Source organism: Larus michahellis, chromosome 5, assembly GCF_964199755.1.
Source record: "Larus michahellis chromosome 5, bLarMic1.1, whole genome shotgun sequence".
NCBI classification, from domain to species: domain Eukaryota; kingdom Metazoa; phylum Chordata; class Aves; order Charadriiformes; family Laridae; genus Larus; species Larus michahellis.
The window spans coordinates 14,014,986-14,030,112 of record NC_133900.1 but is presented as its reverse complement, the minus strand read 5'-3'; the positions used below and the strand labels follow the sequence as shown (position 1 = coordinate 14,030,112).

The 15,127-nt window shown below is 36.9% G+C and overlaps 1 protein-coding gene across 13 annotated transcripts in view; it reads right to left on the bottom strand.

Annotated features, from left to right (window-relative positions):
• Positions 1–15,127, bottom strand: part of TTC29 (tetratricopeptide repeat domain 29) — a 279,336-nt gene that overhangs the window by 44,257 nt on the left and 219,952 nt on the right. For 11 of the 13 annotated variants that reach the window (XM_074588974.1, XM_074588976.1, XM_074588977.1 and 8 more), the window contains 2 exons: positions 11,436–11,559; positions 8,425–8,656 (listed from right to left, as the gene is read on the bottom strand). In XM_074588974.1, the coding sequence (XP_074445075.1) occupies positions 8,425–8,656; positions 11,436–11,559 (356 nt within the window). The remainder of the gene's footprint in view (positions 1–8,424; positions 8,657–11,435; positions 11,560–15,127) is intronic. The other 2 variants (XM_074588986.1, XM_074588985.1) reach the window with 1 other exon arrangement.

Genomic DNA, 15,127 nt, shown 5'->3' with positions numbered 1-15,127 from the left:
ATTGAATTAAAACACTGTAGCAACCGTGGAAAAAACATGAAAACAACTTTGACTCAGAACAATTTCAAATTAGCCTCCCCTGATCAATTACTCTATCTGATACTTATTAATGTCAGTATTATAGGATAGTAGCTGCACGTTCAATATGATGTACTCATATGACACACTACAAAAATACTGTATAATTACTTGGCTCTGTGGCAAGACTTGTACGAGCCTTTAAATGGGAATATTCTGTATTGCAGATAATACTGAATGCTTAACTGAGTAAGTAGAAACAAGTGGATGAGCCTGGGGGCATGGTCATCTACTTAAGCACATTTGGATCTTCAAGCTAATTAATCACCTAGTTGTATACTTAAACTTAGTCAATCCATTCACATAGGTGATTAAGATCTCTTTAAAGGCTATTTTGATACTTCACAATTTTCTATTAACCAACTTACCAAGATACTCAATATGAAGTACAATTCTTTCCCGTGCATTCTCTGATCACAACATAATAAAACCATAGAGCATGAAGAACAGTGCCAAAATGGTAAGTATGAAAAAACTGAAACACCGCTCTTAAAAAACTCCCATTGATTCTACTACAAGCACGAACTATATACCTGATAAGGTATAGATTGAGATGCTAGCTACTGGGTATAGAGGTAACTGACTTACGCTCCTTGAACATTGACAGAAACATACATAAATTTGGGGGTTGGAATGAAGGTGTGGGGCCAAAAAGGGAGAGAGAATAATAAAGTGAAGAACAAGAGAGAAAACAAAAGAGAAGTAGACAGGGAAGGATGAGGAAAAAAAACAAAAGAACTGTTTCAGAAACTGTTCAAAAAAATCACAAATATTCCTGATGATTACAGAAAAGAATAAAAAGAGAAGTGGATTTTTGGACAAAAGAAATATGTTTTCATAAATACATTAATTGTGGAAGTATGACACTTCACTTTTTAAAACAGATGGACTCATTCTAAATAGTAAATAATTTAAATCTTGGCCACCTTCAGACCACAGCGTATTAATAAAAATAGCAATTTGTTACTTAAACATAAGAGGAACGTAAAAGGACATGTCTAGGCAGGGGAAGGCATCTCAGAAAAAACACCCCTCAAAGATGCAGAAAAGAAAGCTGTCTTGGGAGACCAAGGAGAAGGAAGGTGTTTGATACATTGACTGTGACTCCTGAGATGACCTAAAGGTTCTGTTACAGAAAGTATGCACTGAATACAGTTTCTTTGTCTTGGCTTTGATTTTCCATGTCCAAGGATTGTTGGGAAGCTTTTGGTAAGGAAGGGTTTGCAGCAGAGAACTGTTTTCATGTTGGCCTGAGGTCAATCTCTCTCAGTTGGCATGTTTGCAGACAGCACCAATAAGGGGTTCTTTATGAAGCCTAAATGACAACAACCTTCTCAATATTAAACAAAAACATAAAAGCCTGCTCTTTGGTTCTTTCTGAAGATCAATTTTCTCTTTTGAGAACAAGAGTATAAAACCACCTGAGACATCTCTGCTCATGTATGCAGCAAAGGAAAGGGGCCGATGATGGGCACACGCGGAAAAGCCCTAGGGCCACTTCAAAGCATGCCAACTGGTTATTCCTTCTTTGGCCTTGCAACCATCAGGGGACTGCCAGAGCACAGCAGGAGCCAGCTGTTCTGCTTTATGACTCTTCTCCTTGACGCTGCATTTCTTATGCTCTGGACTGCAGGCAAACCTAAAACTTCTAGGTGCCTCCAAATCAAGGATTTCTCCAGAAGTTACCTAATGTGGTTGAGCAAAGCTTCAATTTCTTTTGCACCATTCAAGTATCCTGTAGAATCAGAGCAAGACTGAGCATTTGCCCTGAGAATTTTCACTTTTTAAACTGGTAAGGAACTCCACTGTTTGTAGAAGTACTGACAGTGCCTCGCACAAAGCTACACTAGTTCAGTGCATAAAGCTACACTAAAGGGTCTGACAATATACTGCAGTTTGAGCACCACTTCCAACATTTTTTTTCCACAAGAAAGAACAATTCACCTTATTTAGGGAACCATTTTCTGCTGATCTAGAGAGCTTGTCTGAGAAAACACAGCTGGATGCCAACAATGTTTAGCACAGGATGTGTCTAAAGCAAATGCATAGGGAGATTTAGATGTTTCCATTGAAAGTATCAGATGGAGGAAAAATCTAGATGAGATCCAAATTCTCCTCTGGTTAAGATGCAGATGAAAAGAACACTCACAATCACATTAGACAGGATGATAGTGAACTTTTTGAAGTTATAACACCACTTAGACATACAAGAACTGCCAACCTTTGGCAAAGACCATGAAGAAACCTCTAACACAGTATTCCATGGTTAAACATTAAAATATTGCGTGCAGCCTCCTCTCAAACCTGCTACTGCCAACCCACAGACTTGGCCTACATCTGATCCTGTCTAGCAATTCCCAATTATTTAAGGTAGTATTTAAGAAGAAATCACAGGAAAAAAAAGAAAACAAAACTGGATAGTGCATTTGTACAAAGTGTAAGAGCACTGAATACCAGCACTCCCCTGACATGTTTTTTTCAGACAAACTTCAGCCATCAGCAATAAACAGGACAAGCTACTGCACTCATGGCAAAACTGTCATAGATGTTTAAACGGTGTTTTCAGACTCTTCATTGAGAATGTAGTGCGCCTGGCCAATGATCACAGTGTGCCGAAAACCTTCCCTGTCACCCTCAGTTCTTCTCTTCACACTTGATTCTTTCTGTAGTCCAAGCAATAATTACTCTCACTTTCTACAAATATCAGAGTATATCACTAAGCAGACTTAAAAAATAAACACCAATTAATAATAAGATAATAATAATAATAAACATAAGAACCACATAAGCCAATTTTCTGAAACACACCTGTTCCATCTCATCAACATCTATATGTAAGTATGCTGTTTTTCAACATTTACTTAAGGTATTTTGCATTAATATCAAAGGTACAACAGTACAAAATAATGACTGAGATTTTTTAAAATTAAAAGTGAGATAAGGTAAAATTCAGCAACTGATGAATGCTAGGTGATATGAATAAGAAGAGCCAGTACAAGTTTAGAAAATTTTAAGGAAAAAGAAATAATGACAGAACCACCTTTACCTTCATTTTTTTGCTAATAATTTTCCTATATCTATATATTTTGGCATTTCTAACCACTGTATTTTTCCAGAAGTGAGCAAATTATTCTATTTGATAAACCCCACAAAAATGCAGAGAAGCCATCCTGTGAATTTCAGCAGTATGCATGAACCATTTGAGCTACTTTTGAAACATGGTTATTAAGACGTGAGCCTTTGTGCCTCTGGCACAGGGACAGCCTCGGAGCCTGTACTTGGTCACACACTTCCTTTCCATGATTTAAAATCACGGTTCTTATTTAACAGCGTGAACAAGTGTATAATTCCCTTATTTCATGTTCATTTGTATTTCCTAAGAAAACAACAAAATCTGCCTCTAAAATCCTTTCTGTTTCTCATTATTTTTGGTCATATTACCAATGTATTCAAACACTCGCTTTGTATAAGTCACTATTGACATAAATCATAAGCATATAGAGCTTGAAGCAGAGCCCGTTACAGATCCTATCTCCAGACTCTGGCACAGTGAACAGACCCTTGAGAGTGAGGAGGGGTCCAGCAGGTCATTGGGAGGCACAGGCGTGCTCTCTACCTCCCAAAATGAGGGTTTGAATCATTCCCATCTTCTTCACAGCAGTACTTGGGAAGAAAATCTGTTTGGCCTGTTCAAATTCTTTCTAGCTACTTTGTCAGTGACAGCATTTATATTTTAATTATCTTTACTCAACAAGTTAGTTACAAAACCCACTAATATACTATCAAGAAGAAACCTGTTAAAAGAAAATACTAAGACTGTATGCTAATTTCAGTCACCATGCAAGCATACAAGCCTTCTGTACATGCTAACTGCAGAATAGAACTTCTTAAATAATAAATGAGCCAAACAATCTGAAAGACACACCAACAGAGGCAGCGCATGCACGTGCACAACTCCAGTAGTCCCACATCAGTATCACGATATGCCCAAATCTATAACAGAGTTTTAGATATGAAATATGCAGTGAAAAGAACCTGCTGACAGAAGCCTCTACCTTTCCGCTGACATCATATAGGAACTATTTTAAGGATGTACAGCTGTGTAAGGTACAAAGACTGACTATTTTTGTAGTTTTGATTAGTGCACCCTACCTTTTCTTTCTCTTAAACGTTCTCAGATCAAAAAATCTGCTACCACTGATGAATGCTTACTAGGCAAATACAAAGTATAATTTATAATGCACATTCCTGATGAAGATTGGTTTTGATTTGCTAAAGCGCAGTCAAGCATTTTGGGTACAGTGCCATAGCATAACAGTTTTATTAGCATGCATTTGAGGTAACTGACGTAATTTATTAATGAGGGAAAGACAAGATTTGTAATGTTAGAATTTTTCCTGGAATTAGTGTAGTTCAGAAAGACGCGACAGTAAAAAAAGCAGTTTATCACATTATGAAGCAGACTGTTCTACTGTTGGACAGTATTACCAAAATGGCCCATAAATTACATGGCTGTGGTGAGTTACAGTAGAGAAATGTTAACAGAATTTTTTTAGTGTAATCTTTGATCTCATATCTCACTTCTGACTTTACCATTCTTTAGGGATAATCCTTCTATTAGCGAATGACAAAGTCCCACACAAGCTCAATCTAAAATGCACCTGGTAAAATCTCTATTCTTCAACACATTAACAATTTTGTGCTAGCAACACCCTTTACAGGAAAATGACTACGAAACATCTTAAAGAGCTTTTAAAAATGTGAATCGGTAGGTTGACAATTTAACTTTTTACACAACAAAAAAGGACACATTCACATTATGGAATGTACCATTTCATACATCTGCGCAAGGGAGCTGGATAAAGAATACTGAAGGACTACATATTTGGGAGTAAGAACAGAAGCTCATTGGATTGTATTTTCCAAGCTATAGTTTTAGCTGGTGCATGCATTTTAAATCACATTGAAGACTGCTTTGGTGTGGAATGCGAGAAATAGTCCTGATCATGCTGAAGTTGATGGTACAAGATAATTCCATTGATCCTAAGTCTTCACAATTGATGATATGGGTAAGAAAACCACTTATGCTGCATTTGTAACTATTATAAAAAACACAACAAAACAAACACAGAAAACCTAGAGTAAAATGTGTCAATTTTGCAAACTTCTCCAAAGTCGAGAAATGCAAATCTAAATTGTGGTCAAAAGCACATAACATTTCTCAAGAAAACAATCAAAGACTTTTTAGTATGAGGAAGACAATACATTTTAAGTCTACTCTTTAAGTGCTTAAATGATTTCAAGCATCCAAGGCCTCTTGCTGAGGCATAGCCTTGCCAGATGCAATGACCTGGACTGAGAGTTGCCAGGCTCACAGAAAACCACAATTCCTGGTCAGCATTTCATGTAATCAATATCTGAAATATGATCCAAAATTTTCCTGCCTTCAGCACCTTCAATTATTATTCTCCCTTCTAGAAGGTGGCAAGTCAGGAGTCTATTTATTGAAAGACCCGTGAAATATTTTCTCATCGGTCAATGTTAGTCATACTGTGGGTTCCTTTTTAGGCTTGAACGTGGAGTCGACAAGCCTGTTTGCCTACTGATTCTGCTGATAATTATTTTTTTATACGTTTAACTAAACATAAAAAGATCAATAAAAACATATTTGTTCTTGCAGTGGCATCTCACATTGGCATAAATAACTCTCTTGTAAGTGAAGTCAGGTGACTGAGTCAAATACAGCAGATAGAAATACATTTTCCTTTGCATTTACAAACACTGTTTTCTGACAATCCTATCCCTTTTGTCCATGACAACTTTGGTCAAAACATCCATTTTATTAATAAATGTTGAGGTAAATTGAGTAATTAATGGTTCTTCCTGCCAGGTTATTGAAATGATTGATTTAGAAAATAAGACTTGGTTGAAAGACATAAGGTGTATGGCAGTACTTGAATTTAAATGTCATTGTTCCTCCACCAGCCTAAGAATACAGAAACTACTCTTTTTTTTTTTTTGTCACAAAAATTATTCAGTCAGAACGATTAGAAATAAAAACTTACTACCTTCCTTCTTCCTTTCATTAAATTCCCCTGAAGATTAAGAACTACCATTGTATCTTGTCTTTAGCTGTTTTATCCTCAAAAAGGCTGAGAAAAATCTAGTAGATTATCGATGTTGAGGTCTTTGAAAGAGCTAGAAATACTGTTCTATTATCACAGCAGGAATTTCCAAAGTGATGAGTCCATCATAGGATGCACAGACATTCTGCTGGAAGGTAGGATAAAGGCTGCACCTGAAACTCAAAGCCAGTGAATCCCAATACTGAATTGGTGCCAGGTCACATTTTGCCAGACAAAGATATTAAAAATGTAATGCCAGTACTAACGAGCGATTTGGCACACAAAACATGAAGAATGTTACAGATTGTGCTGACAGTGTGACACTATGTTTTCCTGGATGTAATCTGGGTATCATGAGAGTAAGCTTGGAGCACTAATGAGAAGAATGATATTGAACTGGAAGAGCTGCTAAATATGCAGTAGCCACAGGGTTCCTGGAGTTAACTGGAACTAAAATGAAAACTCTAACACTGAAAGCAACAGAGGGTAAACTAGGCAGAAATACTGAAGGAAGAGAATCTCAGCAGGCAGAACTTGTTTCTGGTACCATGCTTGCCAGGACATAAAGGGCTTTTCTAATCATACTCTTTTTATCCCTGAAGTCCTGTTAAAGAGGAGCATGAAGCTCAAGCTTAAAGGGGCACATACCATTTCAGGATATGTTTTGCAACCGGCTGAAGAAAGCAATGTATAAAAGCTGAACAGAAAACCTCTTTAGGTGCAAGAAGTGAAATACATGTTGAAGATACAAAGATCATCCTGTCTCTTTGGGGCTCCTCTTTTTTTTGCTGTTGCCATTGTTTATTTTTGTTGGCCTCCTATTTAATCAGCTACAACTAATGATCCTCACATGAAATGCATATAAAAATACTTGACGTTGGATTTTTCTTTGACCATCTCTGTTGGAATTCTTGGCATCTGCACTACAGGTCTAGCAACTTACTATCCCTTGCAGGAGATACACACCCAATTAACTCTGCCAGCCTAAAAAAATCTGTTTGGGAGTATGCTGGATATTCAGTTACTGAGGCAAAAATCATAAATATATATATATAGTAATTGAAAAAGAAATGTGTTATCGTCGAGAAAGAATTGCCCTGTTACCATCACTGTAACTCTAAACAGCGCTATCTAATTTGTTATCACATCAGCATGCCAATGAATACCCTCCTTCCACAACTCTCAGTTGCTTCCGGTGTTGCCTCCAGTATCCTGGCTCCTCTTAAACCTTTAACATCTTCAATTACCAGGCTGTTAACCGCTTATTTCATATATAAAATTCACAACTGAAGTTATACTTAACTGTTCCAATTCTATGAAAGGAAAAGATACACAAGAAAACAGCAGACAAGTGGTTCTTTGTCCTTGAGAGTATGATAACCAAGGGAATTTGGGCACAGTAACTCTGAAGTTCCATATTATGACTTCGCCCCAGCTGTCATTTATTTCCACTCTACTCCAGATTCACACTCTCCACAGGAATGCAGAGAAGAAAGTTTTAAGGTGGAGAAGACTTATCCCTCTTCCTTCCCCAGTACAATACAGTTTAATACTATCAATACTTGGAGATAATGCATAATTCAGTTTGTCTTGTATTAACATATAGTACAGAGGAAAAAAGTAAGGAAAATTTAACCCATGAAGAAAGAGGTCTACTCCACACAAAGTCCTCCTCTACTCTTTATCTGAGACAAGGAAACACAAAGAAGAAATCAGAGTTGCTTTTTTTTTTTCCTTCCCCTCCCATGTCAAGTATAAGGATGCCAAAAATAAAAAAGCATGTTCTTCTGAATTCAGAACTGTCCGCTATGTCAAGCAGAAATTAATTCTTACTTATAGTAACAGAGAATTTATTTTTGGATGCACTCGAAACACTGTCTGCAAATGAAGATTATTGTTATTTTTTTCATTGAAGATTAAAATAATGATATTTAACTAAACTAATACATCACTGTTTGCCTGTAACTACTATGTTTTGAAAAATAGCACTGAAAAAAGTAACTTACCATCCTCAGCAACTACAACTATTTGTTTCCCCCTGCTATATTGTATTTAAACCTATTTAATTCAGCCTTTAAAATAAGCACACAAAGGAGTAAATTTAACCTCCACTCAGTAGGAGGATTAAACGCAGGAAATAATTCAATAAAACTCTACAAGAAAAATGACTTAACCGTTGAGGACAATACAGCACTAATGTGTTTCATAACCAATGTCTTACCGACTGTAAGAGGGTCAGTGCACATGTCACTTCTGTTCTCCTTCCATGCCAGCAGGTACTTGAGGCTGACGGGATCTTCTGCTTCTATATGGCTGTTAAATGCCACCATCAGTTTATGAGCCTTCGCAATGCCACAATAAGTCTTTGTTTCATCCACTAGGGGCAAATTATTTAAAGTTTTTGCAGCCTCAGAAGCCTGACTGAAATATTCAAATGCTTCATTATACTTCCCCTTGTAAAGAAGAGAAAAAAAAAGAAAAGAATTCTAAAAACTACTTGTAGTCACCTGTATTTTACCTTGACATTAGAGCCTGCTCCTCTGGCACCTCAGTGATGTCGCAGCTGAGAGGCCAGCCCACAAAATGACTCATGCCGTGCTACTAAGCAAATCACTCTCCCTTGCCGTTTCCTAATCTCTAAAATCCAGATAACACTGCTTATATCTTTCTCAGGAACCAAATTGGTTTTTGGTTGTCTGCGTAGTATTTTGAACATACAAATCTAAGTATACCAATGCTAAGTATTGATACTGATTCTGGCCAGGCCATTTAGAAATTATCACTATAATTTCATTAAGTTTAACACATCTGCGGGAGGAAAGGTCCTAATTTACTATTGTGACACTAAATTTTAGAAAAGAAATCTTAAAAATGGAAAACAGAGGATAATGAAACGATGGACCTGAAGCACAGAAAAGAGCAGAAATTTAAACCTACAGATTAGTGCGGGAAGAGGGGTATACCAAAAACCAGGGATATTCCTAATCACAAAAAGAGAAACAGTAGGAGAAATATAAGCCAACTGTCGCAAATAGAAAACTCACATAATTTATCTCTTTATCCTGCAGAATACAGAAATCCAACGGCCATGAATCCAGTAAAAAGGAGTATAAACTACAGCAGATAATACATTAAGAGGAATTAAAAAAAAAGTATAACAAAACCTATTTTTTATGTGAGATACATAAAGAAAAGTCCTCAACTACTTCTTTGCCATGAAGCTACTTTGAGTTGCCATCAGAGTCAAAAGAAGAGTTGCAGGAGCAAATCACTTTGGGAAGAACAGTTAAAGTTATATCCCCGGTTTACTAAAGGTCCCCAAGGACAGATCTGTATATAAATAGAGATATCTTTAATTCCTTGAGAAGGACAGTACTACTGCAAATTGTATCACCAGGGGAAGTACACAGTTGAATAAAAATACCCTAATAATGACTTAGAGAATACCAGCGATGACAGCTGACACCAAGCAGGCAGTGATCCAAGAGAGGAAATGTTTATTTGGAGTCAGTTTTGGTAAACATTGCCGACCTCGCAGAAAAAATGGTGTAGAAAATAGGGAATTGTAAAACTTTAAGAGATTTTTAAAAATATATTTAAATTATATATTTTATGTAAGTTAATAAGATTAAGTGACTGCATTTCTTCCCTTTTACACCACTACCCCCGTTCAAGGCAGCAAATTCCAAAATGAGAAAGAGAATTCAGAAAATAACCAAAAAGAGGTTAATTCTTAAAATATCACTTCTCATAGAATTATTATCAATGGTGGCAGAAACAGTTAAATAGAATTTAGTTAATTATTTTTCATATTTGGAGTAGAATAATTAAGCACAGCATCACATCACCCTACTCTCTTCTAAGTTTCAGATCCTTTTTAAAGTTACTTCAGCAAGTTCTTAGAGACTTTAAAACTTAGTTTTCAATGGGAAATTCAGCATTTATGCTAAGAACATATGTAAATAGAAGGCTCGCAGGCTAATTTAGAGATTACAGAGTAAGAAACTTTTCTACTGCTTATGAAACAAAAAATGGGCCACAAACTTTGGTAGTGGGAGTGCTCTGTAAGAGGAATCAAGAAAAAAAAAAAGGGGTGGGGGAATTTGGGGTATTGTAAGTGAAAAGAGGCAAGCATCCTAATTCAATACTTTACACACAGAAAAGAAATTCTGACAAAAAAAACAGGCAATGGAAGCTAGAAATGGTGATTTAGAAAGGATATTTCTATTTTTTTTGTTCATAGTGAAGTGTTTCCTAATTTCCACATTGTCCAGTCTGCAGAGTGAATTCTTTTTATTACTTTTTATATCTAAATAGTTTCATGTAGCATTTCATCTCTAAAATAGGTGTTAAAGGGCTCAGCACGAATCTTTTACTTGTCTTGTAATGTTTTTAACCATTTTGATTTCAAAACCCAATTTTTTTCAAAAAACAGGTTTTGCAGTGCAAGTGCTGCATCTCTAGATGGGGTAAGGGACCGAGTAAGCCCAGAAACCACTACCCAGACAGGCAGCCAACAGAACTGCTGCCTTTGCTGGGTCCACCCCAGAGGCACAATTCAGAGACTGGCACATGGGTCAGAAAGACGTACCTCAAAAGACCTCAGAAACTCCGATAAGGGGTGCTTCTTAATTACCTCTAGCTTAATATTGTCTGTCACTGCCTATCTTGGTTTAAACAGGCTGAATCAAAGCCATCAGGCTGGATGGAGGAATATAGAAGAGAAAGCCCTTCTACCAACACAGACCTTTGCCAAACTACTTGCTGCTAGCACCCATTTCATAAATTTAGCTGAGAGAACATGGAGAAGAAATCATGCTAAGATTAAAAACTGCTTATTAATATGTAATGTAGCATATATTCATTTTAAAAAAGCACAAATTTCAATGTATAGTACAATAAAATTTCATTTGTGTTAACTGATGAATTTTTATGGGCACATGCAGCCCCAATAGTGATTTGGATGCGGATTTTTCACAACACGAAGTTTCTCATGATCTGAATTCAGAGTTTTTATTCACCCATTCTAGTACAAAACCCTGTGTGTTAAACACGGTGTGAAATTTTTAACTTTCCCCAAAACTTAAGGCTCGTTTTAATTAGTCACACAGTATCTTCTCCTTTGGTAACTCTTATAAGATACAATACCTGAATCAAATTCATATGCAAACCCAGATTTTTACCAAGAATCAAATGCAATTGTTTGACATCATTACTACAACCAGTACTTACTCTTTCATTGTAAATATTCCCAAGTAATACACATGCATCCACCAGGCTTTGGCTTAGATGAGCGTTCTCAGCAGCCTTCATAAACTCTTCCAAGTACTCAATAGTTTCAGCCACCTTTTCCTGACTGAAGCAAAGGACAGGGACAAAATTAAATATTTACTGAGATGGCTTCACCAAATGCTGGAGATCTATCCCCCTGTTCTGAACTAACTTTACTTTGTTGTGACTCGTCCATAACTGCACTTTATTTCCAAGATGGTTGTCTAGGCACTACCTGTGCTGAGACCAATGAGACTAGACACAGAACCTCTGAGAGCAGAACTGTATCCTTTGAGTGAAATAAAACAAAATTCTTCTTCAGGACATTTGTGCCATATTTTAAGGCCAAGAATGAAAACGCAGGTGATGATTTTACTGGGGTTTTGGAGTTTCCATTATTTTTTTTTTCTGCTGAGCAGCTGACAACATTTTCAGTATAGCCAGACTTCACATCCTGACAAAATAGGGAAAAGCCATAAGAAAGCTAGTTTTCCAGCAAGAGTTTTTGTGCTCCTCTCTTTCAGAGCTACCATTTCTTGCTCCAGAACCCTGGTGGTGCAGCAGCGGCTCCACAATGTCCCTGTCTCTTAGTTCTGGGGATGACAGCCTTTCCCTGAGTGTAATGCTGCACTTTGACTGGGCAGATCAAAGGTTGCTGGAGTCACACAGGCAAACCTATAAAATGTGGATTGCAGGTGTCACCCCCAAATCCCAGTGTGATCAGAGCAACCTGAGGTCACAGCTGCATCTAAGTTGAAAATTGGCTAGCATACTTTGACAATAACATTTGCAGATTTCCTTTTTTTAATAAAGCCAGTCATATTAACAATATAAGATCTCTGCAGCATGATTACAAGATATAAGATAGACATCTGGGTTTGCTTGTGGGTAAGGCACTGCGCTCTTTTTCCCTTTAAGGCTGAAGTGTTACTGCAGCTGACCTCAATATTAGCCATGAACTTGAGTCACTAATGTAGGAGTGTCGCATGCTAAATGTCAAGCTGCCAAGCAAGACAGAAAACCCAGTCTTAATTAAGAAACTCACAGAAATAGAAGTTACTGCAAGTGATGAAGAATTTTGATTTATTTTCTCACCAATTTAAAACACCTTCAAGTTATATTCCTGCAGCAAATGTCTGACTGGCGTTTCTTTACGTTATGGTTTTTATTATAAACTATTAGGCATATGTGCTTTTAAAACCTGTCAGAAGTCTGCAATTCCCTGTCTTACGATATCAGAGTAATTATAACAGGGTAGCGCCTGCCACAGAACAGGAAACATAGCAAAGCATGGCTGCAAAATTTACAATATTGTAGCGATTATCTGTACGTGACTGAGATGAGCTAGACTGCTACAAAAGGATGCTAAAACACTGCAAACTAACATGCTCGAAATACGCTCCTGTAAAGCTTAGTTGTCAATGAGCAGAGTTGGATTTACCAAAGTTTCCTAATTTCCGTATTTTAATATCATGAGAATATTAAATATACTGTACTGTAAACATTTACCAAATGTCAGAAGGCTTCTAAATTTTAGAAATAGAAACACATTTTTTTAAATCTATTTTTTTTTCCTAAGAAGAGAAAATCAAATGTTTCCCCACAGAAATACAGCATATGATTTATATAAGTTAAAGGACAAGGTTAAAGTGTTAGACAAATATTAATTCCAGTTTTTCTAGTTTTCTATATGCAGTGCACAGGTGCAACTTGAAGAGCATATTATATGGTATAATCATTAAATCCATTCAACCAGACCTTTGAGAGTTAAAAACATATATTCTGAGGAAAAGGACTCCTCGGTCCAAGGAATGAGAATGAAACAGTGCAGAATATTTGTGTATCAAGGTGATTCCAGTTTCCAATTGGGAAAACAGGACTGTTAACACCCACATCCCCTGACAACTGTCCAATTATGTATATCACACTTGGCCTACTGTTTGCAGTAGAAGTAATCAATAAAGGATGTGGTTGAGTGAACATAGATTTTGGTTGAACCAATGCATGAAAACTTAATCATTTACTCAGAGTGGAGAAATCAAATAGAGCAGAGATGAAACAGCCACTAAGGGGTTTGTTGATTGTGCCACCAAGTTTGTGGGCTAGAGGCTAAAAGTAATAAAGCAAATGGAATCAGTGACAGGAGAAAATGTAAAAAGGCTTTCTTAATTTCATGAATTAATAGAAATGTTTTGATGTATTTTTGGCCACTTTTTATATTTCACATAAAAAACTATGCCCCACGTATAGAAAATGTGAAAATTGCTAGGGCATATAACCTCTTTCAAGCAAACAGAAATCAATTTGATACATATCAGAAAGATATTTCTCACTGTTAGAACTTCACTTATACCAACTAGCAATTGGTTGGTATAGCTTAACAATTTTTCAAAGGAAGTACCTTTAAAAGCACTAGAGCTTGAGATATTTAAAGTGTTAGAAGGATTACTGAAACACTTTATCCTGCACAAGACCTGATAACATGATAAACAGGGCTTTCCTACTCAAAGGGCTAATATTTTATAGTTCCTTCAAAAATCTACATGTTATTTTATACAGCCATATACTTTCTATCTCCTTAGACATCACCTTCCTAAATGCATAAAATGTAATTTCCTAAAGATATAGGCATTCATGATCCCACAGACCAGTTACGATGACTTCAGCAGAAGAGATTACATATCTACAGCAACTCATTTTCCAGTTTCATGCTAAAATGCCCTATGAGGTTTTTACCCCTATTAGACTTTTATGAAAATATGCACCTTTTATAGGATTGCTCATGTGATTGAATTGGATGTATAAATCATGTGTCCACAAGAAGTCATTACCATGGTGGACACTGGCAGAATAAGTCAAGAACATGATGCTATTATGTCAGGTTTTTCCCTGGAAAATGACATGCCTAAATGCACATGATAGAGAATTTCGGTTTCCCATGGTTTGTGGAAACATCTACAGCAAAGATTTCAGGAAAAATTCCAAAGCCATAGACAAGTTCAAAGTGATTCAGGAGGACTCAGTCACTTTCTCCAACCTGTCACAAGGCAATCAGTGCAAATTCTCACAGACATTATGGTTATAATGCATTATTTTAGGGAAACAGTCATATTTTCTTTCTAAAGACATTATCCATTAAATTCAAAATGACTTGCACAAATCTAGTCTAGATAGGTAAAAATACAAGTAAAGAAAAAGTGATCAAGCGGAGTATGGAGATTCTGTCACCAACAGTAATTACTCATGCATTTATACAATATTTTCTGAACAGGCTTGCCAAAAATGTGCTTGTTTGCTATATGTCAGAAAAGTAAATATCCAAAAGTTTGGATATTTACTGAGCGCCTTGCTCAGAGCAACTAGAGGAGGCCTGTGCCCAGGGGAGTTCTGAGTGACTTTTGAAGGACGGAGACTCCCCAGTCTGTTCCAGCATTCACCGTCACAGTAGGTTTTTTTCCTTCTTCTTGTGTTTAAATGGAATCTCACGTATTTTACTTTGTGCCCATTGCCTCTTGTCCTGTCACTGAGCATCACTGAGAAGAGCCTGGCTCATCTTCTTTACTGCTGCCTAAGAGGTACCAGTAAGATCCCCCCTGAGCCTTCTCTTCTGTGGTCTGAACAGTCCCAGCTCCCTCAGCCTCTCCTCCCAGGAC